This window comes from Phodopus roborovskii, unplaced genomic scaffold (assembly GCF_943737965.1).
Source record: "Phodopus roborovskii unplaced genomic scaffold, PHOROB, whole genome shotgun sequence".
Lineage (NCBI taxonomy): Eukaryota > Metazoa > Chordata > Mammalia > Rodentia > Cricetidae > Phodopus > Phodopus roborovskii.
In genome coordinates this window covers 20,110,681-20,136,792 of record NW_026125391.1, presented here as the reverse complement: position 1 = coordinate 20,136,792, position 26,112 = coordinate 20,110,681, and the positions used below count along the sequence as shown (strand labels likewise).

At 50.4% G+C, this 26,112-nt stretch overlaps 2 protein-coding genes across 2 annotated transcripts in view; both read left to right on the top strand.

Moving 5' to 3' along the window:
* The window catches only part of Thada (THADA armadillo repeat containing), a 275,181-nt gene extending 262,904 nt beyond the window's left edge, over positions 1-12,277 (top strand). The window contains exons 37-38 of the mRNA XM_051175184.1: positions 10,395-10,564; positions 11,546-12,277. Of these exons, the coding sequence (XP_051031141.1) occupies positions 10,395-10,564; positions 11,546-11,926 (551 nt within the window). The 3' untranslated portion in view covers positions 11,927-12,277. The remainder of the gene's footprint in view (positions 1-10,394; positions 10,565-11,545) is intronic.
* A 4,081-nt stretch (positions 12,278-16,358) lies between these two features.
* On the top strand, positions 16,359-20,501 carry Zfp36l2 (ZFP36 ring finger protein like 2). Its single transcript, XM_051175185.1, has 2 exons — positions 16,359-16,673; positions 17,182-20,501. The coding sequence occupies exons 1-2, from the start codon at positions 16,623-16,625 to the stop codon at positions 18,589-18,591; spliced, it is 1,461 nt and encodes a 486-aa protein (XP_051031142.1). The 5' UTR covers positions 16,359-16,622; the 3' UTR covers positions 18,592-20,501.
* The last annotated feature ends 5,611 nt before the right edge of the window (positions 20,502-26,112 follow it).

Sequence of the window (26,112 nt, the reverse complement as noted above, 5' to 3'; positions counted from 1 at the left end):
AAAGGTTCCCCAAGGGCCAGACCACACCCACTTAAGCCTTCAACTTATGATAGAGAACCTAAGGTGTTTCCTACTTTTAAAAAGTGCTTTTCTGCTTTTAAAAAGTTTGTTTGTTGTGTTTGTTTTATCTCCAATAAAAAAAGGAGGGAAGCACTGTTTCCTAAGCCTGGGACATTCCTGAATGCAAAATGAACTGGGAAGTGGAAAGGCAGTTTAAGAGTGGACTCCCAAGGCTACCAATGGAGGGCGGCTCCCTTCCTTCACTCACAGGCAAGGCTGGCAAATGACACATGCAGCTCCAAAGAAACTCCATCACGTCTCTAGGGAGCGTACAGTTCTTCAGTGTTGTTCAGATGAGGGCCCCTGCACGGCTCAGCTGATGGAGAGGGGCCACCCAGAGGGCTGGGCTCAAGAGCAGCAAATGGTTCCAAGGGAGACAAAATGGGACAGCAGCCAGCCTCAAGGCTGCCTTCCCTTCCACAAATGCTCTCAGTAGTGTATTCAACACTTTTTATGTGTGAGGTCAGGGAATATGGTCTTCCTTAAAAGCCCTCAGGAGAAATTCCAACTCTTAAAGCAGACAAGGGCCATGAGATCAGACAGCTGAGTCTGTGTGCCTGGGGAAAGAGTGTGAATGCTCCTTGCAGCTTTGTGATTCCACCCCTGCTGTCTGCCTGGAGTTCCAGTCCTCAGAAGCCGGCTGCCTGCATCCCACGCTAGCCACACAGGCCATTTCAGACATGAAACCCTTTACTGCTGACCGGGATGAGGTGCCAGAAGCCGCCCACCCTCCTGGGCTTGCACATACTCTAGTCCTCCTGCCCGTAGACCTTGTCCTAGGCTGAGCCCAGGCCCTGGCCAACAAGGAGGAGGGCTAAGCACATCCCACCCCTGAGCTGTGCGCCCCGGCCTCACTCTTCTGACCTGTGTTTGTACCGTCTCACGGTCAGGACTGTGTCCTGTGGAACGGCGCTCACTGAACAGGCACTTCTTTAAGCTCCCATTCTTCTTGGATGCCTTGGAGCATAGATTTCAATTATCAGAGTCCCGTTCCCTGGCCTTGCTCCTGCTACATTTCCTTGAAGCTCCTCCTCTTTTTTGTTTTTTAATTGTGATGAAAATTATATAACATAAAATTATAACCTTTTCAGGGGCTAGGGAAATAAATGGCTTCATGATTAAGAGCACTTGTTCTGGCATTGGACCTAGGCTCAGTTGCCAGCACCCACACGGTGACTCCTAACCATCCAAAACTCCAGTTCCAGAGGACCCAACACATAAGAGAAATAAACCTAAAATATAATTTTGATGAAATATTTTTAAGTTTTTATTTATTATTGAGGGTGGGGAGTGAGTACCTGTGTCATAGCTTGCATGCAGAGACAAGAGGACAGCCTTTATGTGGTATCTGGATATCAAATTCACACTGTCAGGCTTAAGGCCAACATCTTTATCCACTATCTGGCCAGCCCAAAGTTAACCATTTGAAAGTAAACAGTTCAGTGACATTTAATACATTTGCAGTATTATGCAACCATCACCACTATCCAGTTCCAGAACATTTTTATCACTCCTCTGAAGAAATACAGCCATTAAGCTGCCCCTGAAGGCCAGCCGTCTCCAGGAACCTTCCTTCTCTAGATTCTTCATATAATGGAACCATGTAGTTCATGCTTGTGCTTGGTTTTATCTACTTATTTATAAGGCACGTTCATTTTGTAGGCTGAATCAAACTCTCTTCGTGACTAAGTAATATTCCATTGTGTAGATACTTTGTTTCTGTGTTCATTTCTTAATGCATGGGCATTGGGTTGTTACTTCCCTCTGGCTATTATCAAAGATGGTTTCTTTGATTGTCCGTGTACACGTTATTATTTAAGTCCCAGTTCTTTGGGGTATTGTTGGGACAGAGACCAGGACAAAAGATGAAGTGCCATTGGAGAGTTCCAGAGACACCCTCCCCCCTCCCCCAGAGCACAGCACCTGTAGAGCCCAGCAGCAGGGGAGCTAGGGCAGGCCAGGCTGCCCCTTCCAAAGTGGGACTAGACACAGTGGCTGGCCTGTTCCCACCCACAGGCCTACACACATTCCGGAATAACGTCAGTGTGTTTGACCTTATCATTGACCTGGAAGACACTGTGACTTCGTTTAAAAAAAAAAAAAAAAACAGATTTTAATCTGAATTATACCAACATGGATTACTTTTAGGTAATTTCCAGAAACTCCTAGATGAGTTTCCTGTGGAGGACAGGCAGTGAGAACAAGTGCCATGGTTTGCCTTCTTGTCTTGAATAGCAGCTCCTCCTGGTGTAAATTTAATAAGGGAAATACTTTGTCTTGTCAGGATTGTAGACAAGAAAAGCTTTTTCACTCCCAGCCATAGACTGTGTCTGACTTATTTTTGATGTTCATTTCCACCAAGTCTCAGTGCCCTGGGTTCTTACTACTATTTGCCACTTCACTGTCACTAACAAAGTGACTTCTGGTTAATGTGACTGTCATGTGCTATCATACTCACTTTAACTTTGTACTGATGATTTTGCCAATATTCACAGCAAGGTCCAGACAGTGACAGGAGGAAGGGGGACTTTTCACTGGATGCAAAGTCTGAAGCCTTCTAACTCTGCACCCACTCTTTAAGTAGGCTGATAACGTACGTCTTTGATACCAGTACTCGGGAGGCTGAGGCAGGCAATAAGCCTTGGTGACCTTGAGTTAGATCCCATTCATGGTGAAGGGAAAGAAGCAAATCCTGCAAATTGTCCTCTGGCCTATTCCTACGCACATGCACACACACACATACATCCCCTATACATACACATATACATCCCCTACACACACACACACACACACCCTATGTACACACATGTATCCTCTACACACATGCACATATCCCCTACATACATACACACACACACATACCCAACACAAACCCACACATACCCTACACACACATACATACCCTATACACACCCCCTATATGCACACACATCCTCTACACACTTATACATCCTCTATATACACACACATCCCCTACACACACACACACACATGCATACCCTCACACATACACACACATCCTCTACACACATCCCTTACACATACACACACATCCCCTATACATACACACATCTCTTACACACACATCCTACATACACACCCCTTACACACACACACACACACACACACACACACACACACACACACACAATAACAATTTGAAAGTATGTGCATCCTCCCTGCACCTTTTGGGCTTTCTCCCCACTCACTTGGCCTCAGCGCCGCCCTCTGAATTGTTACCTCTCCCATGCCTTGTTCTTGAGTGGTTTTTATGTCCTTCTTTCTTCTCTTCCCTCTATTTCCAGTAGCCTAGGGCTGTGTCAGCAGGTGGATATCAGGCCTTTGTGATGAGGCTGTATTTCCAGGGCAGCTGCTGGGAAATAACAGTGACATGGGTCAGATAAAGCTGTTAAGAAGGGGCTTCAGCATAAATTCAATTTCAAGAGAGAAAATTCTTAGGGCTGAGAATGTGGCGTAGTGGTGGGCCACTTGGTCCTGCATTCAGTCCCAAATGGAGAGCAATGATTCCCAAAAACTTTGACATCATAGATACTTAACATTTGAATAGTTTCTGAATCCTTTTTTTTTTTTTTTAACATTTATTTACAGTATGTGAGTAGGTGTATGTGTGTCAGTCAAGAGGACAAGGGCTAGACACTGTGGGCTAAAGTGGCTTTGCAAAATTCATGAGAGACATTTAGTCTTAAGAGCTCAGGCTAAGCTGGCAGTGGTGGCACACACCTTTAGTCCCAGCACTTGGGGGGGGGGGGACAGAGGCAGGCCGATCTTTGTGAGTTCAAGGCCAGCCAGGGCTGTTCACACAGAGAAACCCTATCTTGGAAGGAAGGAGGAAGAAAGGAGAGAGCTGAGAAAAAGTGCCTTCTAAGAGAGACGTTCACTTGTGAAACCAGCTAAGAAACACTGAAGTGACTTCATGGAATGGGAAAAGAAATGTCTCAGGGTATCTGAAGAGTGAGGAATGTCGAATGTGTATGCAGAACCACTGAGCTCTGTCCTGGCCAGGGAAGAGGCAGCCAATGGAAAGGGAGCCCGAGTCTCCCTGCTGCCCCACGAGGGCTTTGCAGTGTGTAGGCTCATGAAGTTGGGGTTAGACTGCTCTTCCGGGAAGACTGCTTTTGGGTAGAGTAGAATAACACGAGGTATCTACCATCCTCAGAGCTGCAGGCATGGGGCCTTGCACACTCAGCAGGGAGCAAGAGGCCTGGTGACCAGAGGTTTTACAGGTAGTGGCTTCCTGGAGGACAGCTGGACGGATTGAAGCCAGAACACTGATGTGTAGAGTGCCAAGTGCAGGCCCAAGTTGCCTGGGTTGAGCTCTGTCCTTTACTTACCAGGGCCACTTGGCAAGCCTGTTACCCAGTGCAGACACAGGCAGCTCAGGGGAACAAAACAAACACATAACAATGGATGATATCAAAAGTCCCCTGAAGGGCTTGGGGACCTCACATTCCTTGGAGAAGCTGTGCCATTCACAGATTTGGATACTGAAGGTAGAATGTTTGAGGCCCCTCCCTATTTGTTAGTGTGATTAGAATGCAAAAATGCCTGTACAGTTTCTGCTGAGCACACTGTGAAGTGTGACCTGACCCTTCGCCATGAACTCTGGCTCTACTGAACCAAAGGGCACACTCTTAGGAAATGCTTGTTTGACTTCGTATCTGCTGTATCCATTTGTTTTTGAAGATTTTTTAAATTACCTGTAGCAGGAAGAGGTGTGTGCATATGAATACAGGTCACCAGGAGGAGAGGCCAGAAGTTAGGCTATTGGCTCCCATGGACCTCAGTTTTCAAGCAGTTGTAAGCCACTGGATGTGGGTGCTGGGATCTGAACTCAGGTCCTCCAGAAGAGCCATCTCTCCAGGAAGCAGAGGCAGGTGGATCTCTGAGTTAAAAGCCAGCATGGTCTACAAAGTGAGTTCCAGGACAGCCAGGGCTGTTACATAGAGGAGAAAACCCTATCTCAGTGGGAAAGAAAAGGAGGAGGAGAAGCAAAAGAAAAGAGAGAGGGCGTCACTGTTTGCTAGGATAGTTCACACCTATCCTATCTGTGTGTGATACCAGATCAGCTCCTCTGTGCAGCTCACACTATGGAGAGGTAGACTAACCGCAAGAACTGGGAACCCAAGCCATTTGTTTCCTTTGGAAACAGGTGGAAAATGAAGCAAAATCAAAATTCTAATATTTTAAAAAGTTTTTTCCCCATATTTTAAATGTCAAATAATGGCAGTGTGATATTCTTTTAGACCTGGAACACTTTTCCACCTTTGGGCAGAATTGGCTACTTGTGATCTGTTGCCCCTAGCTCTCTATAGGATGCCAAGAGTGTGTCCTAGGGGGCGCAGACCCTAAAGACAGTTTGTCTGTCTGTTTGCTACACGTGCATAGGTTCTAGGGAATGAGTTGTATGAGACTGTGGTTGATGTTACAGTCTTACCCTGGGCCCTGCTGGCACTGATGGTGGCTTGCAAAGATGTTAGCAACTTCCCTATCCTCTCTTCCCATCATATGCCAATAGCACCACCTCCTAATTGTGACAACCAGAACTGTCTCCAGACAGGCAAATGTCCCTTGAGGGACAGTGTCCTTCCTGAGAGGAACCTCTAGATGAGCGGAAGCAATAGTGAACCTGAGGTACCCAGAAACAAGCAAGGGTAGAAATATGACTGCCTCCCTCCCTCCCAGGCAGAGAGGAGGCTGGGGTCCAGGAAGAGCTGGCATCAGGAGGACAGTGACAGTGTCTAGCCACTAACAAAAACCTTGACAGCTTACAGAGACGGGCACAGGAAAGAAATCCCAACTTCTCGTTCTTCCTTCCAGTATCTCAATATCCATTTCCCAGTGGATGAATCCAATTGGAAGCCCAGTGGCTGGTAGTAGATCATAGGGATCCAGAGCCCAAAGCATCAAGCAGGGCAAAGGGCAGAACGCAGATTCAAGGGCAAGCACCAAAGGGCTGGTTGGAGTTTCCCTGGCCGGCCTAGAACCCACTCTGTAGACCAGGCTGGCCTCACACTCAGAGATCCGCCTGCCTCTGCCTGTCAAGTGCTGAGATTAGAGGCGTGCGCCACCACCGCCCACCTGACCGACACTTTCCTTTTTTAATTAGTACAGTTGAAAAGTACCCCAAATCTACCAGGTCCCCGTCTACCTGCCTAGACACTCACAGTAACGTCCCTCGGTGTGGAGGACAGAAGAAGGCCTCTTCATGGAAGTGGGAAAGATGCAATACAGAGGTGCAGGCCAGGTGCGATGCCCATGGCCAGGCATCTGGCCCCAGTGCCTTGGTAGGAGAGCCCTGAGGAAGTCCACAGTGCTACAGCCCTGGACATGTTGCCTCCCTCGTCTGCAAACCATTTATAAGGATAGAAGGCACTGGGTTAACCAGCCTAAAGGCTGGCTTGTGTGTCCAACATGATTACATAGGGTGAGTGCTGGTGTGGTAGTCGGTCACCTCACCCCACCCCTCCCCCGTGCAGTGCAGACCTACCACAGACAGGAGTATGCCATCCAGCCTCACCCACTTACACCACTGGGGTGGGGCCCCCAGGGTATGTTTCTCCTTGGCTTAGAATATGGTTTCTCTTCATATTGAGCTCTTCCCCTCCCCAGCTCCTATGGCTCCTGGGATCCAGACTGCTCCATTCAGTGCATGTTGTCCTTGCTCCGCTACCTTAGTGGTAGCTAACCTTCCCTCCTGGGCCACTGCATAGATGTCTACACTATATCTGGCTTATCCACCTACCAACAGCAGCTGTCTCTTTCCACTTTTTGGCATTATGAATATTAATCAGAGGTTTATTTCTTAGTTTCTCTCAGATATGCCCTGGATCTTGTGGCTTAGTCTTGTGAGAAACTGAAAGATTATTTTTCAACTGAAGGGTTCCTTCTTTTTTTTTCTCCTCTATACCTTGAGTGAAAACAAACCAGTCTTTGTATTGTTTACTACACTTATCCTAGCCATTTAGAAGTAATATCTCTATTGGGTTTATTGATTTTGTTCAGTTTGGTGATGTGTCTTTTGTTTTTGTGTGTGTGTGTGTGTGTGACCTGCCCAGCATGAATGCTGGGAACTGAAATCAGGTCCCCTGGAAAAGCACTAAGTGTCAGATGCTGAGCCATCACTCAAGCCCTCTCATTTTGGGTATTTTGGTTTTTGCAGCATCTTGGTTAACCCAGCTAGCCTTGAACTCACCATGTAGCTAGCTAAGGCTGGGTTTGGTCTCCTAACCTTCCTGCTGTCACCTCCAGGGTGCTGGTATTACAGACATGCACCACCCCTGGTTTATGAATGCTGGGGATTGAACTCAGGACTTGACATAGTAGGCAGCACTCTATCAACTGACCTACATCCCCAGACCCATTAATTCTGCACTTGGGTTCCACTAATTCATATGTCTGTCATCTTGTCCTAACCACACTGCCAAGCTAGGAGTTTAGTTCACTGTGGTGATTGCTCAACATGCCTGAAGCCCTCAGGTCAGTCCCCAACAGTACACTCCTTCCCTCCCTTCCTCCCCTCCCTCCCCATTGCCTTGATTCCCACATCTTTGTGTAAGCTTTGAAATCCAAAAAGGAGAGTTCGCCCATTGTGTCCTTAGTTTTTGTTTCTGTTTTTTTTTTTTTTTTTTTTCCCCAAGCTCTTTTAGTCTTCTGGGTTTGCAACAGACTCCTGACCATACTTGTTGCTTGGCTGCTGGCTTTCTCATTTCCTTGATGGACTTGCCAGCCCAGTGCTAAGTGGAAAATCCCTTGCGCTCTTCCCCCCAGCCTCCTTTGGAGAGGCAAGTTGGCCAGCAGAGACACGGGCCCATCTGGCTAAGTTTAGCCTAGGGCAGGTAGTCGGCCAGCCAGGGGACGTGTAGGCTGCACCTGGCAGTAAAGCAGGAGACCCACTCCATCTAATCCCAACATCCCACCTTCCGGGGTTCCTCCGGTACTCAGGGTTATGATAATCTCCAGATGCATGTCCAGCCACACCACACATTCTTTTTGTGCCTGTCATCCTGGCAGTCTCTTATGCCTTCCTAAGGATGACTCATGGCACAGAGGGAAACCATTTGGTTGTCAGATGAGACCAGTGTGGCAACCTGGCCTTCCTGGTGGCATGTCCAGTCATGCCCACGTGTTCTTCATTAGACCCAACAGATATGTCCTCTGTGCTATAGGCACTGATATCATTGTTAAGCAAATTTTGTTTAAGATAGGCATGTATCCCTGGCTGACCTGAACTCACTGTGTAGATAGCTCGGGCTGGCCTTGAACTTGTGGAGCTCTGCATCCAAAATGCTGGAATTAAAAGTGTGCTAGCACACCTGGCCTGGTGAGAGAATTTTTTACCTTTCCTGCAAAGTTTTTAGTCCTCGCTTGAAGATCAAAAAAAGAAAAAGAAAAGAGGAGGAAGGTCAGGTCAGGCAGAGGGTAAGCTTTTCTGGAAAGTCTCAGGGTCACACAGCTTGGTGCTAACCCCATAATACAGGTTCACATCTCTGCCTTTCAAATGGGTAAAAGGCCAACATGGCTGAAGTGCGGCCAACAGACACTAAAGGCTGTGAAAGTAGAGGGAAGGATCAGCCCTGTGCTTGCCTAAGGGAGTCAAGGCTCTGCTCTACTGGACAGTCACTGACCTGCTTGTCTCACCAAAAAAAAAAAAAAAAAGTCATGCTTCTGGAATGTTCCTGCTGGTCTCCTAGTCTTTGCTTCAGATGTAACATGAAAGTGTTGGCAATTGTGGATTCTTGAGAGCCCCTTGGAGTTCTGTGACTGTATAGCAAATGGGTTAGCCTGAGCCCTGGTACCCTCACCTGTGAAGAAGATGTAGTAATACCCCATCCTCAGACTTTGGAGGGCTGAGGGCATACATAGCTCAGTGGCACAAACACTTGCCTGACATTAACAAGGCCCTGACACCATAGAAACTCAAACTAAAAAAAGCACAGCTCCTAGAAAGGCTGGAGACCAAGCACTCAGTAGCCTAGATGTGCCACAGACCTTCCATGGTGGTCCCCAGGAGCCTGGATCAACACCCTGGGGCCTCAGCCTTCTGTTCCAGATTTCAACCTCCTTCCTGAGTGCTGAGCAGGTTCAGCTGACTTATCGATGGCCAGGGACATCTGGGCTGGAGCTGGTACTGTGGATTTGGGAGACAGGAGGGTTCAATGGAAATTTGTCTTTAAATGGGGGGGGGGGGTTCTGGTACAGGAGATTTCCACAAAGACCTCTCTGAGTTGAGAAACTTAAGTCTTGAAGTTGAGGCCACCTGCTGTTGAGGTGAGATGGGTTGAATTAGTGGTAGAAATGTCAGTACCCCAAACCTGCTGCAACTTCACATTTAGGCCCAAGGCCAGACAGTCAAGCAATTAGGGCTCCCCCAAGATGCCTACTTCGCCTTTCTACACCCATTCTTTTAGCACTGCAGCCTTAGAAAACCAGGAAGTCAGAGGGCTGAAGAGGGAGTTTCCTGTCAATATAAACACAATAAAATGTCAGCAAAACCCCAGGCTGAGGCCGTACTCACTGGCACAGAACTTGTTCAGCATGCACAAAATCAGGATCAGAACTCAGTGTGCCACCTGCTCCTGAATGGCCTGTGAGGCTCATGGGGTTGAGAGCTGAGGATTAGCTCAGTGGGTAGAGTCCTTACATTTACATTTGTAAAACTGGACCAACATAGTTGCACACACCTACAGTCTTGATACTTAGAAGGCAAAGGCAGAAGAGATCAGAAGTTCAAGGTGGTCCTTGGCTACAAACCAGGTGCGGTGGTAGCATGTCTGTAATCCCAGTACCCGAGAGGCAGAAGTAAGAGAATCAGAAATTAATGTGATCCAGTTTGAGGCCAGCCTGGGCTACATGAGACCATGTATTGAGCAGGGGGGAAGGTTGAAAGAGGCAAAGAATGTTTTCACACATGGAATTGGAAAGGCCGCATGCACAGATAACATTTTATTGGCACACAGCCACCATCTCTGTTGTCTCTATAATGCTTGGACATGTCAAACCGGTGAGGGAAAGTGTGATGGCACTCTTAGGTGACAAAGCTCCTTATCCTTACTCTCGTGCTAGAGGGGCTAAGAGAAACGTCTAGTCCTACAGATTGGGCTACTCTAGGATAGAGTGGTGGGGTTGACTCATTAGAGCAGTGTAGAGAGAAGGACCCAGCAGGGAATTAGGAACCAATAGTGAGCAGTTCCACCCCGCCCGATTGTGTTGACGGGGACTTTATCTGGGGACTCTTCATGTCCCCAGAGTCCTCAGGCCTCTTGGGGCTGGCCCTGAGATACATTCATTGATGGCTTTCCCTTCTCTCTCTACAGAATTTGCCTTCTGCCAGGTGAATGCCTCTGTTGCTCTGGCCCTGGCCTTAGCCGTTCTGTGTGACTTGCTCCGACAGTGGGACCAGCTGGTGCCAGGACTGCCCATTCTCCTGGGATGGCTGCTAGGAGAGGGTGACGACCCCCAGGACCTCATGCAGAGCCCACATGAGGTAATCCCAGCTACTCGGGGAACTGAGAGGCTGGCAGTGCCCTGGGCCTCTGGATGAAGTGCCTGCAGACAGGCCTGAGGAGTCTCTGGTGGTAAACGTGCAGAGACTGATGAGGAGAAAGCCTCTGGGGATGCACACAGCACACACGCACAGAGGCTTATTCTGGAGGTCTCAGTGGCAAGCTTTCAGACAGTGGGGAAGGAGGCATTGAAAAATGCACCTTGAATGTTGAGAATAGCACTAAGGAAAAATGCTTATCAGTTGCTCTTAGCATGGGTAAGGGTCCTCAGAGCTTTGGGTCTAAGCATTTCCCAATAATTAGGGTCCTTCCAGGGAACAGGATGCTTGAGCCCTCTTCCCAAGTGACAGGGAGCAGTCCCGCACATCTGGAAACTGAAGACCAGCGGAGGCAACACGGGGATTGGGAAGACAGAAATCTGTGCCCACCCATATGACTCCACTAACTACCTTGGCATCCTGAGCAGATAGAGTTCAAACCCCAATCTGTTTATAGGAAATGTGGAGATGTAAATGGCCTTGAAAGCCCTAGAAATTTGGTCTGCAAAGCCTGGTGTCCTGAATGTGCAAAGCCTTTGTTCTGCTGCCCAGATTTCCCTTGCTGGTCCTTCCCCTGACTTCTCAGTACACCTTAAAATCTGAGACCCACTTCCTTGGCAAGGTCCTCTTCTCACCGTTAGTTCCCCAGAATACTATGGCTTTGAGCTACTCACTCATCTTTATCAAAGGTCATGTTATGTCTGGGGACAGGGCAGTCCCCTCTGGTGGAGGCATACAGAGAGTGAAACTGGAGGGGACCTTCAGAGCTGCAGGCGGTGGGCACGGGTGTTAACAGGCTGAGTGGGCCCTCTGTCAGCTTTGGAGGAGACACAACTCTCACATCTAGCAGGGCCCTATGCGGTGAGCCTGAGGCTTGGCAGCACACCTACAGGGTTCACTGTGGATGGTTGTCATTTGATATAGGGAGAAGACGACTACATCTTCGAAAAATCTGAAGTCAACTTTTGGGCTGAGACCCTGACCTTCGTGAAATACCTGTGTAGGCAACTCTTCCATCTCCTCCGTCAGTCTGGCCGGCCCTCCCCTCACTCCCAGAAGCTCTGTCACCTGCAGACCATAGCATCGGAGCAGCGTAACCTGGTCTCTCGGCTCTTCAGAGAGCTTCCACTCTCGGCTGAATTTCTGAAGACGGTGGAGTACACGAGGCTGCGCATTCAGGAGGAAAGGTCTTCAGCAGTCCTGAGGCTGCTGGCCTTCCTGGAAGGCAAGGAAGCTCTCAGAGCCGAAGACTGTCCCAGGGAATGGAGACAGTTAACGGCCCCAAGAACAGAAGCAGCGTGCTGAAAGAAGGGCTGCAGCAGGGAGTGGATTCTCTCCCCACTCAGGCCTACAAGACACATGCTGGGCATAAACTTATGCCTCCCCCACTTCTGGGAGCCTAGGCTTCTGTCTTCCTACAGAGTGCTGTGTGTTCAGCACACTCACTCAAGGCAGCCCAGTTTATTGCAGCTCCTGTAGGAAGTGAGGCTACAATGTAGAATATTTACTCTGTTCCCAGGTGCAGGCCACCTGTAGGCCTGAATTAGCCTTTTCAATCCTAAAGAACTGCCAGTCCAGCCAGAGTTTTTTCCCCATACACACACTGACTATACTGAACTGAGTTTTAGCACACACAAGTCCTCCTGCCCCATGTACACACACACACACACACACACACACACACACACACACACACACACATCCTTTGGTTTGGTTTGGGCTCTGTTTAGGAGCTGGATTACTAAACAAACGGCCTATTTGATCATAGTTCTAAACTTTATTCCATTTTAACAAAGGAGAAATATGTCCCAAGTGTTAGGTTCTGGGAGAATTAAGAATCCACCCCATGCAAATAAATGTGTTTTATTATCTTCATGTACAAGTGCTTCAGCAGCCCATATTGAATCCCTCCTATCTCCCCCAGAAATGCCTGTGAAAGCTAGGAGACCTGGTTGTTGCCCATCATTTGTTTCAGCTATTTATTTGAAGGAGCCTGGGGGAAAAAGAAGTCTGAACAAATGCTCAATTTATTTGATGCCTACACTGTTTACTGGCCTGTGATTGATGGAAGCAACAAAACGATTCTCATTTCAGATGTTAATAAACACACTTATTTCAGTGATGCAGTCTAGAAACCTTAAGGATTTTTTCTCAGTTCCAAGCCGCACCAACAGGCTTCCTCGGGTAGCCAGCAGGTGGCACTCTTGCACACATTATGCTGCCAGTCTAGTTCTTCAGCTCACTAACTTAAAAAAACTTTACACTATTATCAGCACCTGTGTGTGATGGGCGGCCACCTATGCCACAGCATGTGTGTCTGTGGAAGTCAGAGGACATCTTCAGGGTCAGTCTCTGTCCCCTTTCCATGGGTTCCAGGGATCCAACTCTGGTTCAGGCTTGCATGGTGAGCACCTTTATCCACTGAGCCATATCATGGCAGGCCCCAACTTACCACTGTTAATGTGTGCTTGCAGAGTAAGTGTCACCCACAGACAGGTCCCTGATCCACATTCCTACTTATCCTCAAAGACTGTGCCAGCCATAGTTAGAAATTTGTAGGGCCTATAATACATTCCGATACTTCTCAGCTTGTGGTCGGTCACAATGATGGGGAAAAGGAATTGAATGGGCAGATTATAGACGAATTTGCTAGGCCATTTCCTTCTGCAGAAAAGCTGATTTAAAATGGAATTGGTTGTCGGAAGGTAGTGGCACACACCTTTAGTCCCAGCACTCTGGGAGGCAGAGACAGGCGAATCTCTGTGATTTGGAGACCAGCGCCTGGTCTACAAGAGCTAGTTCTAGGACAGCCTCCAAAGCCACAGAGAAACCCTGTCTAGAAAACAAAATAAATAAAGTGGAATTGGTCTCTGAGAAGGCCATCTAGCACCATAAGGAAGTGTGGAGAAATTGTCTGTAGGGAGAGGGAAGAGGGCAGTGTCCATAGTGTCTCTGAGGAGGAACAGAAAATCCCCTGGGGGTTTTGTAAACATTCAGCACCCAGGTGTGGTTTGTATGACCCTGTAGTAATTACCTAGTTAGGCACCAATGTAGCCCACCCTTGCTGAAAAATTGAAAACCTACCATTTTGTTTGTTTGTTTGTTTTGGGGTTTGCTTCTCTGAGTCAGGGGTTTGCTATTTGCTACAAAGTGGCCTCACACTTGCGTTAATCCTCCTTCCTCTCTTTCTTGAGTGGCAGATTACAGGCACATACCACCATGTCCAGCTTTATACTACTTTATTCTAAGGTCTGGCTGGTGAGAGGGACTGGTGGTGTAATGGGATACTAACTGTGAGAAATCAATTCTGATCAAGGCCCAACAAAGGCCAGCTCAGGGAAGAGCCAACAGTCCCTCTCCCCTCCTATCTACAGTGAAATAAAAGCAGTTACATAACAATAAAACTATCTCATACTAGCAGGCATGCTGTGCCAAAGCATGTACCAGAACATGTTTATGTTATCTCCAAGTCCATCCTACCAAGTCTACCCAGTGGGTGTTCTTGCTGCTGTTGGCTGGGAATTACCCCAGATTTGGATCTTGGCTGGCTATGGCCAGCCTAGGGGGAGGAGGGAGGCAGGAGGGATGGATGTTTCCACAGGTTTGTATCTGAAATCCTACTAGCAGCAGCTAGGGGTATGGTTGCCCCCACGATTTCCTGAGAGGAGCCTAGAAAACCTTAGTCACAGAGACTCATGTTCATGTTTGGGGACATTGCAGACACAGGTGCCCAGCCCTGCCTTGAGGACAAAGCAACATGGGTTTGAAGAGTGAAGCAGACACCTTTCCTGAAGTCACTACTTGCTTTTGGCTCCAAGCTTTAGGGTCCTAAGATTTGGGTGACCCCTGACTCTATACTCATTATTCTGTGACCCTTAGTCCCTCTGCTCTGGCTACAGCCAAAAGCCAGTTTGCTTTAATATATAAGGTGGTGTGGGCTTTGTTCATCTTTTTTAGACACCTTTTTTGGATATGTTGTGCCTTGACAGAGGTGACTGAGGGATGAGTAAAGGACGAATTTTATCTTTGTGTTCAAAGTAAGAAATCCCAAATACCAAACAGACTATGTGATTTGCCCAGACCACGACTTACCAGGGGTAGAACCTCAACTCCAATCCATATTTCTTCCCTTTATTGAGTTAGGATCTCACACTGAGCTGAGCCAGACTGGCCAACTCATCCTCCCAATAGCTGGGATTATAGGTGTGAACCACTATATTGGTAACCCTAAAGTTCTCCAGCTCTGCCCTGGGCTCTAACTGCAGGGGCAGCAGGCGCTGCAATGTGGGCAAATACTCGCTGAACTCCGGAATCTGTTGAGTGACAGGCCTATCTCCTTCCGTTCCAGGTTAACAGATACAGCCCAGGTGCACAGTGGACCGGGTGCAAGCAGACAGGAAGACCAACGTGGGGAGGGTGTAGGTCAAGCGTCCTTCTCTGGCAGCTGTTGGGCTTTCCACCCAAGGCTGCCAGCTGGGTGAAATCATGGGCCCAACTCCAGCCTTTGGCAGCCAGTATGGACTCAGTGTAGGGGAGAAAAGACCTGACTTCAAATCGGCCAGCCCAGAAAAGCTGTCGGTGGCTTTAGCCTCATTGAGCGCTAGGTGGGGGTGTCTGCCCCCTTCTCAGCAGGAGCCGGGCGAATTTTGGGAAAGCCCATTTTTTTATCAAAAGCTAGTGGGGGGTTGCACCAAAACCAACCGAAGAGGACCCCCACGTACACCCGAGTGATGGTTCAGCAACCATGGCCTCCGGCAGCCAGTACAAAACTCAGATTCGATGCGGTGCCTCCCACAGCCAAAGACGGAAGGTTGCAGGACTCGACAGGCTAAGGCTGTGCAGGGCGGGAAGCCTTGGCCAGCAGCTACACCCCCACCCGAGAGGGTTAGGGAGCCCAGGCCAACCAGCAGACACAAAAGTGAAGGAAGTGACTTCCCTCTAGTTCCCTGAGCCGGCTCTCCCGCCTCGGACACCCCGGCCACTCCGCGCCTTTGGCCCGGGCTCAAGGTCTTGTGATGTGATTAGCAAAGCCAGCGCCTTGTCCTCAGCCCTGCCCCGCAGGCCCCAGCGCTCAAGTCCTGTTTACTGAGCCTGGGCGGGGAGAGGGGTGGGGAAACGGGCCAGCGCTCTTCCAGGCTGGCCGCTCCCGCCCCCACCCCCACTGCGTCTCCACGTGCAGCTGAGTTCGAGCCGCCACCTACAGGACGGGCCGCGAGCCCGGCCCACCCCACCCCCAAGCACCCTTTGCCAACCAGTCTGGCAACACGCATCATTGCAATATTGTTGCATTTTGCAATTCCCGCGCGCCGTGCAAAACCCAGGGTGCGAGATACAAAAAGCTGTGCTGCTCGGCCTAGCAGGATCGAGTGGGGAAAGGCACGTCCAGGGGAGCCCGGCCGCAGTCAACACGGAAAAGCGCTTTCCAACGTTATAGGCCCAGAGGTAGAGGAGAGCGGGATCTACCCACCACCACCACCCAGCAGCACCCAAAGGGGCCACGATCCCCACGCCAGCCGGACGCCCGGGCTGCCCGCCCCGCCCCCTCCCCGGAGGGGAAAAATTGGCGGCGACCAATGAGAGGCCGAGAAGGCGCCTGACGTCCGCGAGCCGGCGGGAGGCGTTGCCTGGAGACCCCGGCGGGCCAGCGCTCAGTCCCCTCCCCGGGTGCGCTCTGCCCCGCCGCCGCGCGGCTCCCGGGCTCTATATAGGGCGCGCGCTCGCAGCTCTCGGAGTTCCACCAGTCCGCGAGCTGCCGTCGGCTCGCGAGGGGGGCGGGCCGGGGCGCCGAGCAGCGCTCTCGCTTCTCCTCTGCCCCCCAACTCCGCACCGCGGCCTCCTCGGCGGCCCCGCAAGCAAACTTTCCGTCCCTCCCCGCCCTTACGCCCGTTATTCATCTTGTTGGGAGCCGGGCCGCGCTGCGCTGCGCCGCGCCGAGGGCTCCTCCCAACCCTCCCCGCTTGCAGTTCCGACCATTACGGGACCCAGGGGGGGTAAAAAAAAGATGTCGACCACACTCCTGTCCGCCTTCTACGATATCGACTTTTTGTGCAAGGTAAGCCGGCCAGCGGGGAAGGAGGGCGGGCCGCCTGGAACCCTTGGAGTTCCGAGACTTGGCTGCCGGGCCGGGTTGGGGCGGGAGCGACCCCTTCCGAGTTGACTTTTCGGGTGGAGAGAAGTCCTGGAGTAACAGCCCTGTGTGCTTGTGACTGTGGGCGTGGAGAGCTGGGAGGGAGCGAGTAGCGGCTGGAGCTGCAGCGCTCCTCCCGAGGCCACCGCGGCCACGCTGCCGGGACTTCCCGGGCAGTTTGCGCCGCCCACCCCGTGGCCACGGACCCAGGATCACATGGCTGGTCCCGGCGCGTCCCGGGTGGGCGTCCTCTGCTCTGTCCGGCTTGGGGTTCTTTTTTGTTTTGTTTTTGCGAATGTAACGGTGGAGACTGACTTGAAATCCGCAGGAGAAAAGGTGGGCATTTGAGGGACTAGGCGTCCGCCCTGCAGTTGTCCCCAACTCTTCTCCCCTTCCGATCTTCATCCCTTCCCTGCTCCCCTCCCTTTGGCAGACGGAGAAATCCCTGGCCAACCTCAATCTGAACAACATGCTGGACAAGAAGGCGGTGGGGACGCCCGTGGCTGCTGTCCCCAGTTCGAGCTTCACGCCGGGCTTCCTGCGACGCCACTCTGCCAGCAACCTACACGCGCTCGCCCACCCCGCGCCCAGCCCGGGCAGCTGCTCACCCAAGTTCCCAGGCGCCCCTAACGGCGGCAGCTGCGGCCCTGCAGGCGCGGGCGGCCCAGCCACCTACGGGCAGCTTAAGGAGCCTTCAGGGGGCAGCGGCGGCACGGCCCTAGTCAACAAGGAGAGCAAATTCCGGGACCGCTCGTTCAGCGAGAACGGCGAGCGCAGCCAGCACCTTCTGCACCTGCAGCAGCAGCAGCAGAAGGGGGGCAGCGGCTCGCAGATCAACTCCACGCGCTACAAGACCGAGCTATGCCGACCCTTTGAGGAGAGCGGCACGTGCAAGTACGGGGAGAAGTGCCAGTTCGCGCACGGCTTCCACGAGCTGCGCAGCCTCACTCGGCACCCCAAGTACAAGACGGAGCTGTGCCGCACCTTCCACACCATCGGCTTCTGCCCCTACGGCCCGCGCTGCCACTTCATCCACAACGCAGACGAGCGGCGTCCCGCGCCATCGGGGGGCGCCTCGGGAGACCTGCGAGCCTTTGGCGCGCGCGACGCGCTGCACCTGGGCTTTGCCCGGGAGCCGCGGCCCAAGCTGCATCACAGCCTCAGTTTCTCAGGCTTCCCGTCGGGTCATCACCAGCCGCCCGGGGGTCTGGAGTCACCGCTGCTGCTCGACAGCCCCACGTCGCGCACACCGCCGCCGCCCTCCTGCTCCTCGGCCTCGTCCTGTTCCTCCTCCGCCTCTTCCTGCTCCTCCACGTCGGCGGCATCCACGCCCTCGGGTGCCCCGACGTGCTGCGCCTCGGCGGCGGCTGCGGCAGCGGCCGCGCTGCTCTATGGTCCCGGGAACGCGGAGGACCTGCTGCCCCCCGGAGCCCCGTGCGCCACCTGCTCGGCCACCTCGTGCGCCAACAACGCCTTCGCCTTCGGCCCGGAGCTGAGCAGCCTCATCACGCCGCTCGCCATCCAGACCCACAGCTTCGCCGCCGCGGCCGCCGCCTACTACCGCAGCCAGCAGCAGGGCCTGGCGGGGTCCGCGCCGCCCCCTGCGCAACCACCCACGGCCCCCGCGCCGCCCTCGCCGCCCTTCGGCTTCCAGCTGCCGCGCCGTCTGTCCGAGTCGCCCGTGTTCGACGCGCCCCCCAGCCCCCCGGACTCGCTGTCGGACCGCGACAGCTACCTGAGCGGCTCGCTGAGCTCCGGCAGCCTCAGCGGCTCCGAGTCCCCCAGCCTGGATCCCGGCCGCCGCCTGCCCATCTTCAGCCGCCTCTCCATCTCCGACGACTGAGGCAAGGGGGCGCCCGCGAGGGGTAGGGAGAGGCGCTGCAGGGGGCACCGGGGAGGGGTGACACTGCCGCAGGCCCGACTTGCAAGGCCCCCACCGAGCACTTGGACTCGAACTCTGCTGGGAGGGGGGCCCTGCCCCGCCCCTTCCCTTTCGGTTTTGTTTTGGTTTTTTATTATTATTTTTATTATTATTATTATTACAGAGTTTCGTTCTTGTTGAAATAAAAAGCCAACGAACTTTTTGTATGGATGAACAAAATCGTCACAACAGGCTGTTGTGATGCGATAGAACAAAAGATACCAAACACTTGTTTAGGTCTCAGATGAGTTTTGAAGCTCTAGTTTATAAGGAAAAAGGTAAAAAATTCAGCCCAGCACCAGCAGCTAAAACCACCATTCCATCTCTTCTTTCACTTGAAAGCCTTAGTTACAGTCCAGATGTGAGAACTCTTACTTGGAAGGGGGTTCCTAACTTGTCTCAGACCAGTGTGAGCCAGCCGGCTGCCACCTCCCCTTAATAAGCTTCTAGAATTCAATGTGATGCCAAGAACATGCCTTGAAACGAGTAGCCTCCAGCCCGGTTTGTCGCGGTTGTTTTTCTTGTTTTTGTTTCTTAACGAAGTTATATATGTTTGGGGGTGGGGGGACCCTTGCATTCCAAAGTTTGATACTGGTCTCATTGCCACCGTTTAGTGGGTGTTTAGCTTAGAACCATTCACTCTGCTCTCTGGAAGCCTTGAGCGGAGCTCAGTTCGTAACTGTTGGGAAATAAGTGCTTCATTTTTAGCTGTTTTGAGTTGATCCGCACCACAACTCAATATGAAAAAAAAAACTATTTAACTTATTTATTATCTTGTGAAAAGTATACATTGAGGATGTTCATACTGTATTTATCGAGTATGATGAAAAGCAATAGATATATATTCTTTTATTATGTTAAATTATAATTGCCATTATTAATCGGCAAAATGTGGAGTGTATGTTCTTTTCACAGTAATATATGCCTTTTGTAACTTCACTTGGTTATTTTATTGTAAATGAGTAAGAAAATCTTAATTTAAGAGATTGTATGTAATATTTATTTCATTAATTTCTTTCCTTGTTTACGTAAATTTTGAAAGATTGCATGGTTTCTTTACAGAAATCTATCTTGATGCTGTGGAAGTAGTTGGAGGAACATTTTGAGTTTTTCTTACTTAGAATGTATAATGGTTGTGGCCCACCCAGCTTTAAAGAGAGAAAGAGTGACTACATACTCTGCAGTCAGGCTCACATGTGGCATGCTTGTCTAGTCCCAGCTTTATAAACCAGCAAGAAAAAAAGAAATGCTGATTGTACCAGCTCTACTGTGATATTGAGTATACAGACATGTAGCAATAATGGGGAAATAATGGTCTCAGTGCCTTCAGAGGGCCCGAACTTGCCTTAAATCTTCCTCAACCAAATAAGTATTTCATTAGTGCTTGAGAGAATTTGAATGTCGGATGGGTTCACCTGCACAGAACGAGATCTTTTTTTTTTACCACTTCTTATATAGCTATAAAGTGAAGAGGGCCATCGTAGTGCTGAGAAGGGGCTGTAGTACATGAATATGCCTTGTTTCACGACAGTCCAAAGCTCGTACTATTACTTTTCAGTGTAAAAAGGCAGGGATGTCTCCCAGGCCTTCCTGGATGGCAGATGAGTGAGCAGGCGCTTAGTTTTGTATGTAGGTACAGTTGGAGCACCATGTGTGTGCTATGGACTACTTTGACAGAAGTAGGTTCTTTTTGAATGTAACAAGATAAGTCAACTTGAGTTGTAATATATTTTTGGGGAATCAGTTCACTACAAATTGTGACTGTAAACATTGTACTGTAAATGTTTTGTAGTTTCTCCTCCCCCCAATAAAATTTTTTGGAAAAAAATATATATTCCTGAGAGAAGGGAGTGTTCTTTTTAAACTGGCTCTCCTTTTCCAGGCTTCTCGCTGCCTCCTCAGCAGGTCTGGGAAGGGGTGTGGAGAGGATGTGGGGAGCTGACAGATCACACAAGAGCCTGCATCCACTTGTACCTGTATTTATTTTCTAGCAAGTCCTCTCGGATGAAAGAAAGTAATTATTTGGCTGTCGGCTATTTGTTAGCTGTTCCCTTTGGTAATGAGATGCATCCCCATGTTGGCTGACTGGTGGCAGGGCCTGGCGGGAGACCACAAGGGGTGTGGCCGGCCTGTGAGTCACCCAGTGCATCACGTGGCTGCTCTGGCAGCTGAAAGTCTGATTTTTCTCTAGGATGCCTGACCAGAGCCTGTAACCTTGATGGGAGCTGGCCAGTGGAGGTCTGGGCCAGGCGTTGGGAGTCCAGGGTTTTGCTTGGACTTTGGGTAGCTGGGTTATGTCCCTGTTCAGAGAAGGAGGGAGGAAGATTAAGCGGGTTAAACTTCTATCTGGGTGATGTTTGTTTACACAGACAACTTCCTCTGGGAATGAGCATATTCGGGCTATTTATGCAAAAGGAAGGCTGAGGAGGCCAGAAAGCAAAATCAACCCAGCTTCTAACCCAAGGGAAACAAGGCTGCCTTGATTTGCCTGGTTCCCAAACTTAAAAACTACAGCCTCTTGTGTGTTGGGTTTTTGTTGCTGTTTTCACCAAGCTCGTTTCAAATCATTTTCAAACTCCTAAGACAATTGCTTTTTCTCCCTCACCCCCAGACACCTTTCCCAGCCTAGGCAGGAGATCCAGCAACGGTGTGCTTTCTTATCGATAACAGCTGGGCTCTCAACTGATCCTTGCCCCTCTCTGGCTACCCTGGCCAGGGTCTCCTGTGACTCACAGCTGAGCTGGAATGGTGGGGGTGTCTGAGGGATGCACCAGGGGCAGCTGTTTCTAGTTAAGGCGGATGGAGTTGGTGTGCAATGGAGCCTTTTTTTTTTTTTTTTTTTTTTTTTTTTTTTGTGCTTGCTGCCAGAGTGGGGAATAGTTTCAAAGTTCTCCCAGATGTCAGGCCTTGTGCTGAGGGAGCTGGAGGCCAAGAAGGCCTGGGGTTGGGTGAAGCCCCTGCAGCTCTCTGGCCTCTTCCCCATAAAGAATGTGCAGTGAGGAGGAACGGGCTCCGATGTGGAGCTGTTTAGGCCCGGCTGCATTTCAAAGACCTTGTTTCCATTTCATTCCCATACTTTTTTTTTTTTCCAAACAAGCACTTTTGATCAGCTGGAATGTTGGGCTTCTCTTTGGGGTAAGCCACATTCATTTTTTTAAACTGCTCCGTTGGAAAGCCTGAGTGCTAGGCTCGGATGGTTTGTGTTTTAGATGTGCATGTGTGGGGAGCATGGAAAGCTCGGGGAGGGAGGTGATCATCCAGAAGTTCTCTCTCATCAATGGAGGCTCTAGGTCACTGGGCTTCTGCAGCCACCATAACAAACAGCAAGCAGCAGCCTGTCCTTGATCACACCCTGAGACTGCTTTTGGGTTTTTGTAGACCCAGGATATAGGAGGAGAACTTGCAATAAGGTCACAGTAGGATTAGCCACCACAGGGCTGCACCGTGGAATTAAAGCAATGGAGGCTCCAGGCTGAGTCCAGGTAGAATCTTCCTTCCACTGGCAACTGTGGTCCAGAACCTAGCTGTTCAGAGAGGTCTTCCAACTGACTGCTTGGAGACGGATGTGAAACAACCTGACTAGTGTGCCCCACCTTATAAATTGTTTCAGAAGAAGCATGTGTGCAAGTATCGATCCCGATGCCTGGGTCTCCTGCTAGGTGTGTAAAAGACACACAGTTGAGCCCTGCATTGACAGGACACAGAGGATAGTGAACCGGCCTGGGAGACCCTTGATGCAGGAATGATGGTAGGCCAGGCTCCTTTGGGAGGGTACTCGAAACCTCAGATGGGTGTCTGCAGAGAGCATGCTGGAAAACATTAAACCTTGGGAAGAAACCCACCTGCAGGCACAACTGCTGTCTGTCCTTCAGCTTTGCTTGCAGTAACAAATGAAGACGGATGTGACTTGCACCCAGTTTTGTTTGTTTTTTTTTTAAAAACGGAAGTTGGGTCTCTGCAACCCTTTCAGGCTGGCCAGCTATTATTGGACCAAGGCCAGGCAAGGGTTTGTTTGCCAGACAATGTCTTTCTAACTGCAGATCCTCCTGCCTCAGCCTCCAGCTGAGTTGGGACTACAGGTGTTCCCTACAACACCCAGCTGTATTTACTACCCTGGAGGATGAGGGGACATTTAGAGCACTTCTTTTTTAAATGTTGTTTTTCCAGACAAGGTTTCTCCACGGAACCCTGCCTGTCCTGGAACTCACTCTGTAGACCAGGCTGGCCTCGAACTCACAGAGATCCCTCCTGTCTCTGCTGGGGTTAAAGGTGTGCACCACCACCGGGCCGTGCAGTGGTCTGAGCTACTAGCAAGCCAAAGAGGGAGGGAAGAAGGAAAAAGGAAGTTGAGGCAGGGGAGGAAGATGGTGCCAGAGTAGGCCGCTTCGGTAATCTTTTAAGTTCTGACCACAGGAACTGGAAAGTGCAAGAATGTTCATGGGGTGTGCTTGGCAAGGCATCTCTGAAGGAAGTGTGAAGGGGTACCCATGTGGGAGGTGGGTGTTTGTCCATAAGTCCTGGGTGTCATGGGTACACAAGTGTGTGTGGATGTTGATCTGTGTCTGATTTATGTAATGGATGCAGGCAGGGTTGGTGGGTATGTGTTTCTGGACTTAGTTGATGTAGGGGGTTTTGAATCTGCAGTTGCAGAGTATAAGTGTCTGTGGGTGTTGGTGAGTGTGGGTGTGTATGTATTGTGACGATAGACGGCTTGCCTATAGTAGGGGTGTGTGGATCTATGTGTGTGTAGGTTTGTGCCCAGTCTTTAGGGTTTGTGAGTGTGGGAGTCTGTAGGTGTTGCTGTGTTGGGGTTATGGGTGTCACAGTGTGGGGGCTGTGTGAGTGCAGGTGTGTGAGTGTGCGTGTTGCTCTGGTGGGCGTGACCTTGTGCCCTGCTCTGTGTGAGTGAATGTGGGTTTGGGCGTATCTGTATGTGGCTATAGCTGTGGGAGTGGGGATGGGCCTTGGGGTGTGTGTGAGGAGGTATGTACAGCTTGTGTTTGGGTCTGGTTGTATCAGCAGGGGCATGGGGGTGGGGTTACCAACACTATAAAGGGAAAGCAGCCCTTCTTAGCAAGCCTCTTTCAAGTTTAAAACTGCTTTCAAAACCCGGAAATAACTGCCAGACTCTGCTCCACTTCCTGCTGGGCAGGGACAAGACAAGGCTGATTGGGAGAGTGACCACAACCTCCAGAGCCATCTTCATTGCTGGGCACACCTGCTGAGGCCAGGCCTCCTGGGTCCCTTGCTGTCTGCAGGGACATTTTTAGCAACAATCCATTCTCTGGGGGCTGAGGGAGGGGCTCTTATTGTCATCCGGACAGAAATAGCTTCTGTCAGGTAATTCATTCGTTCTTCGACCAGGGAGGATGCCCGAAATAAGATGTGAGGACCAGGGACCAATGGGAAGGAAACTCCTGAGATCATTGAAACCAAGTTTAAAATATTTCTCTAAAAATAAGCTTTGTTTTTCTTGTGGATTCGTCTGGCGCTCCGGGGCCCTCCAGTCAGGGTACTTCAACTGGCCTGGGAAGCCAGGCAGAATTTTTTTTCTTTTTCTTTTTTTTTTTAAAGCGAGTGTTTCCCAGCTGTGGCCTTGGAAAGTTCTCTGTTTTCCATTTATTAAACTCCTAGTTTCCGGCTAATTAAAATTATTTTCAAATAAAACTCTGTAGCCCAGCAATATTTGATGAAACACAGAATTCCCAGTGACCCTCTGCAGGAGGCCAGGCCAGCTGCGGGCAGCCTGTGTCCCCTCTTCTGGACTCATGGCCTGTTTATATAGAAGAGAGCTGGGCCTGGTCCGAGTAAATTCCAGCAGCCATGGCAGGGTGGATCACCTTCAGATCTCCAAAAGAGGCTCGGTGTTGGTTGTCTGTGCTGGCGCTGTGCCCTAGGGTCTGGTCAATGTTAGGTCGCCTTTCACCATGCTATGTCCCCCACACTTAAGGCTGGGGTAACTGGGGAGCTGCTGTGCCTACCCACCAGTACCACTAACACCGTGGGCAGAGGGTCTGCTTCAAGAGAGACACATAGGCTAGAGGTGGCTGGCTTTCTGTTGTAATCCCAACACTCAGGAGACACAGGCTGTGAGATTGAGACCAGCCTGGCCTATATTCTGAGATTTGAGACATGGAGGGACCCTGTCTCAAAAAGCAAGAAAAATGGGTGGGAACTAGTTATGTTGATATCCCTGCCTGGTATGCCTCTCGATGACCTAGAGGCCCTTGAGACTTCAGGATCAGTGAGGTTAATGTCCAGGACTTTACACCTGCAGTATGCCCAGGTCTAGCATGCCCCAGAGGTGGGTGGGACCCAACAGAAATCCAAAGCCACCTGGCATGTTGAGGGATGAGAGATACTGCAGTAGGTGAACACACTGAGGGTGAGGCCGAGTCCGTGATTCACCTGCTAGCAGATCCCCCATTGGTGGACTGCAGAGGGGCAGGACCTCTCCTTTGTCCCACAAATGGTTCCCAGAGTCTGGTAAAGGGTAAACTGATTGCTGCTGCCTTCAGGGTGTGTACTAATGAGGTTTCAGGGTTTGCCCGGGGGTATAGCAGCTGTCAGCATTTCATTCCTTTTTTATGGTTGAGAAGTATTCCATTGAATGGCTATACCACACTCTGTCTAACCAGTCACCCAGAGTGGGTAGGCACTTGACGATTGTTCAAAAACACTGCTAGGAATAACCAGGCACAAGTTTGGCGAATATATGGTTTCGGCCCTGTGGGGCAGACACGCCTGTGAGTAGAATTACTGAGCCATACTGTGATCAAACCTGGAGACTCAGATAGGCTAGGTCTGAGATCTGGCACTGAGCCACACCCCCAGACCCGTGTTTACTTTCTGGGATGAACTACCACAGCGTTTTCAAAGTACTGTGTCAGAATTTATTGTTTGTTTGTTTGTTTTGGTCGTTTGGCATTGGAAGTCGGGGTCTAGGGCATGTGAGGCTAGCATTCCACCCAAAGTTACATTCCTAACAAAATAGGTATTTATGAATTGTTTTGTTGAAGCATGTTCTCTTGACTACCCTGGAACTCAATTCAACTGACCTTGAGAGGGAGGGGCAGGAAGATCTGGGATGCAGGGGCATCCCCAGCCAGCGGCACAGTAAGTCCAGGGCCAGACTGGGCCAGGAGACCATGTCTTGAAAAAACAAAAGAAAAGCCCGGCTTGGTGGTGCTTACCACAATTCCTGCACTCAGGAAACTAAGGCAGGAGGATTACCATGAGTTCCAGGCTAATCTTGGCTACAAAGTGAGCCCCAGGCCAAGCAAGACCCAGTCTAAGAAAGAAGACAGGAGGGAGGCAAGAAAGAGAGCTTTAAAAAAAAAAAAATAATAATAATAATAATAATAATGTATTGCCCTGGTAGTGGTGGCCCATGTCTTTAGTCCCAGCACTCAGGAGGCAGAGAAAGGCAGATATCTGTGAGTT

Coding starts and splice junctions, on each gene's coding strand:
- Zfp36l2 (XM_051175185.1), top strand. CDS start 16,623: ATGTCGACCACACTCCTGTCCGCCTTCTACGATATCGACTTTTTGTGC. Junction 16,674..17,181: donor ATATCGACTTTTTGTGCAAG/GTAAGCCGGCCA, acceptor TCCCTTTGGCAG/ACGGAGAAATCCCTGGCCAA.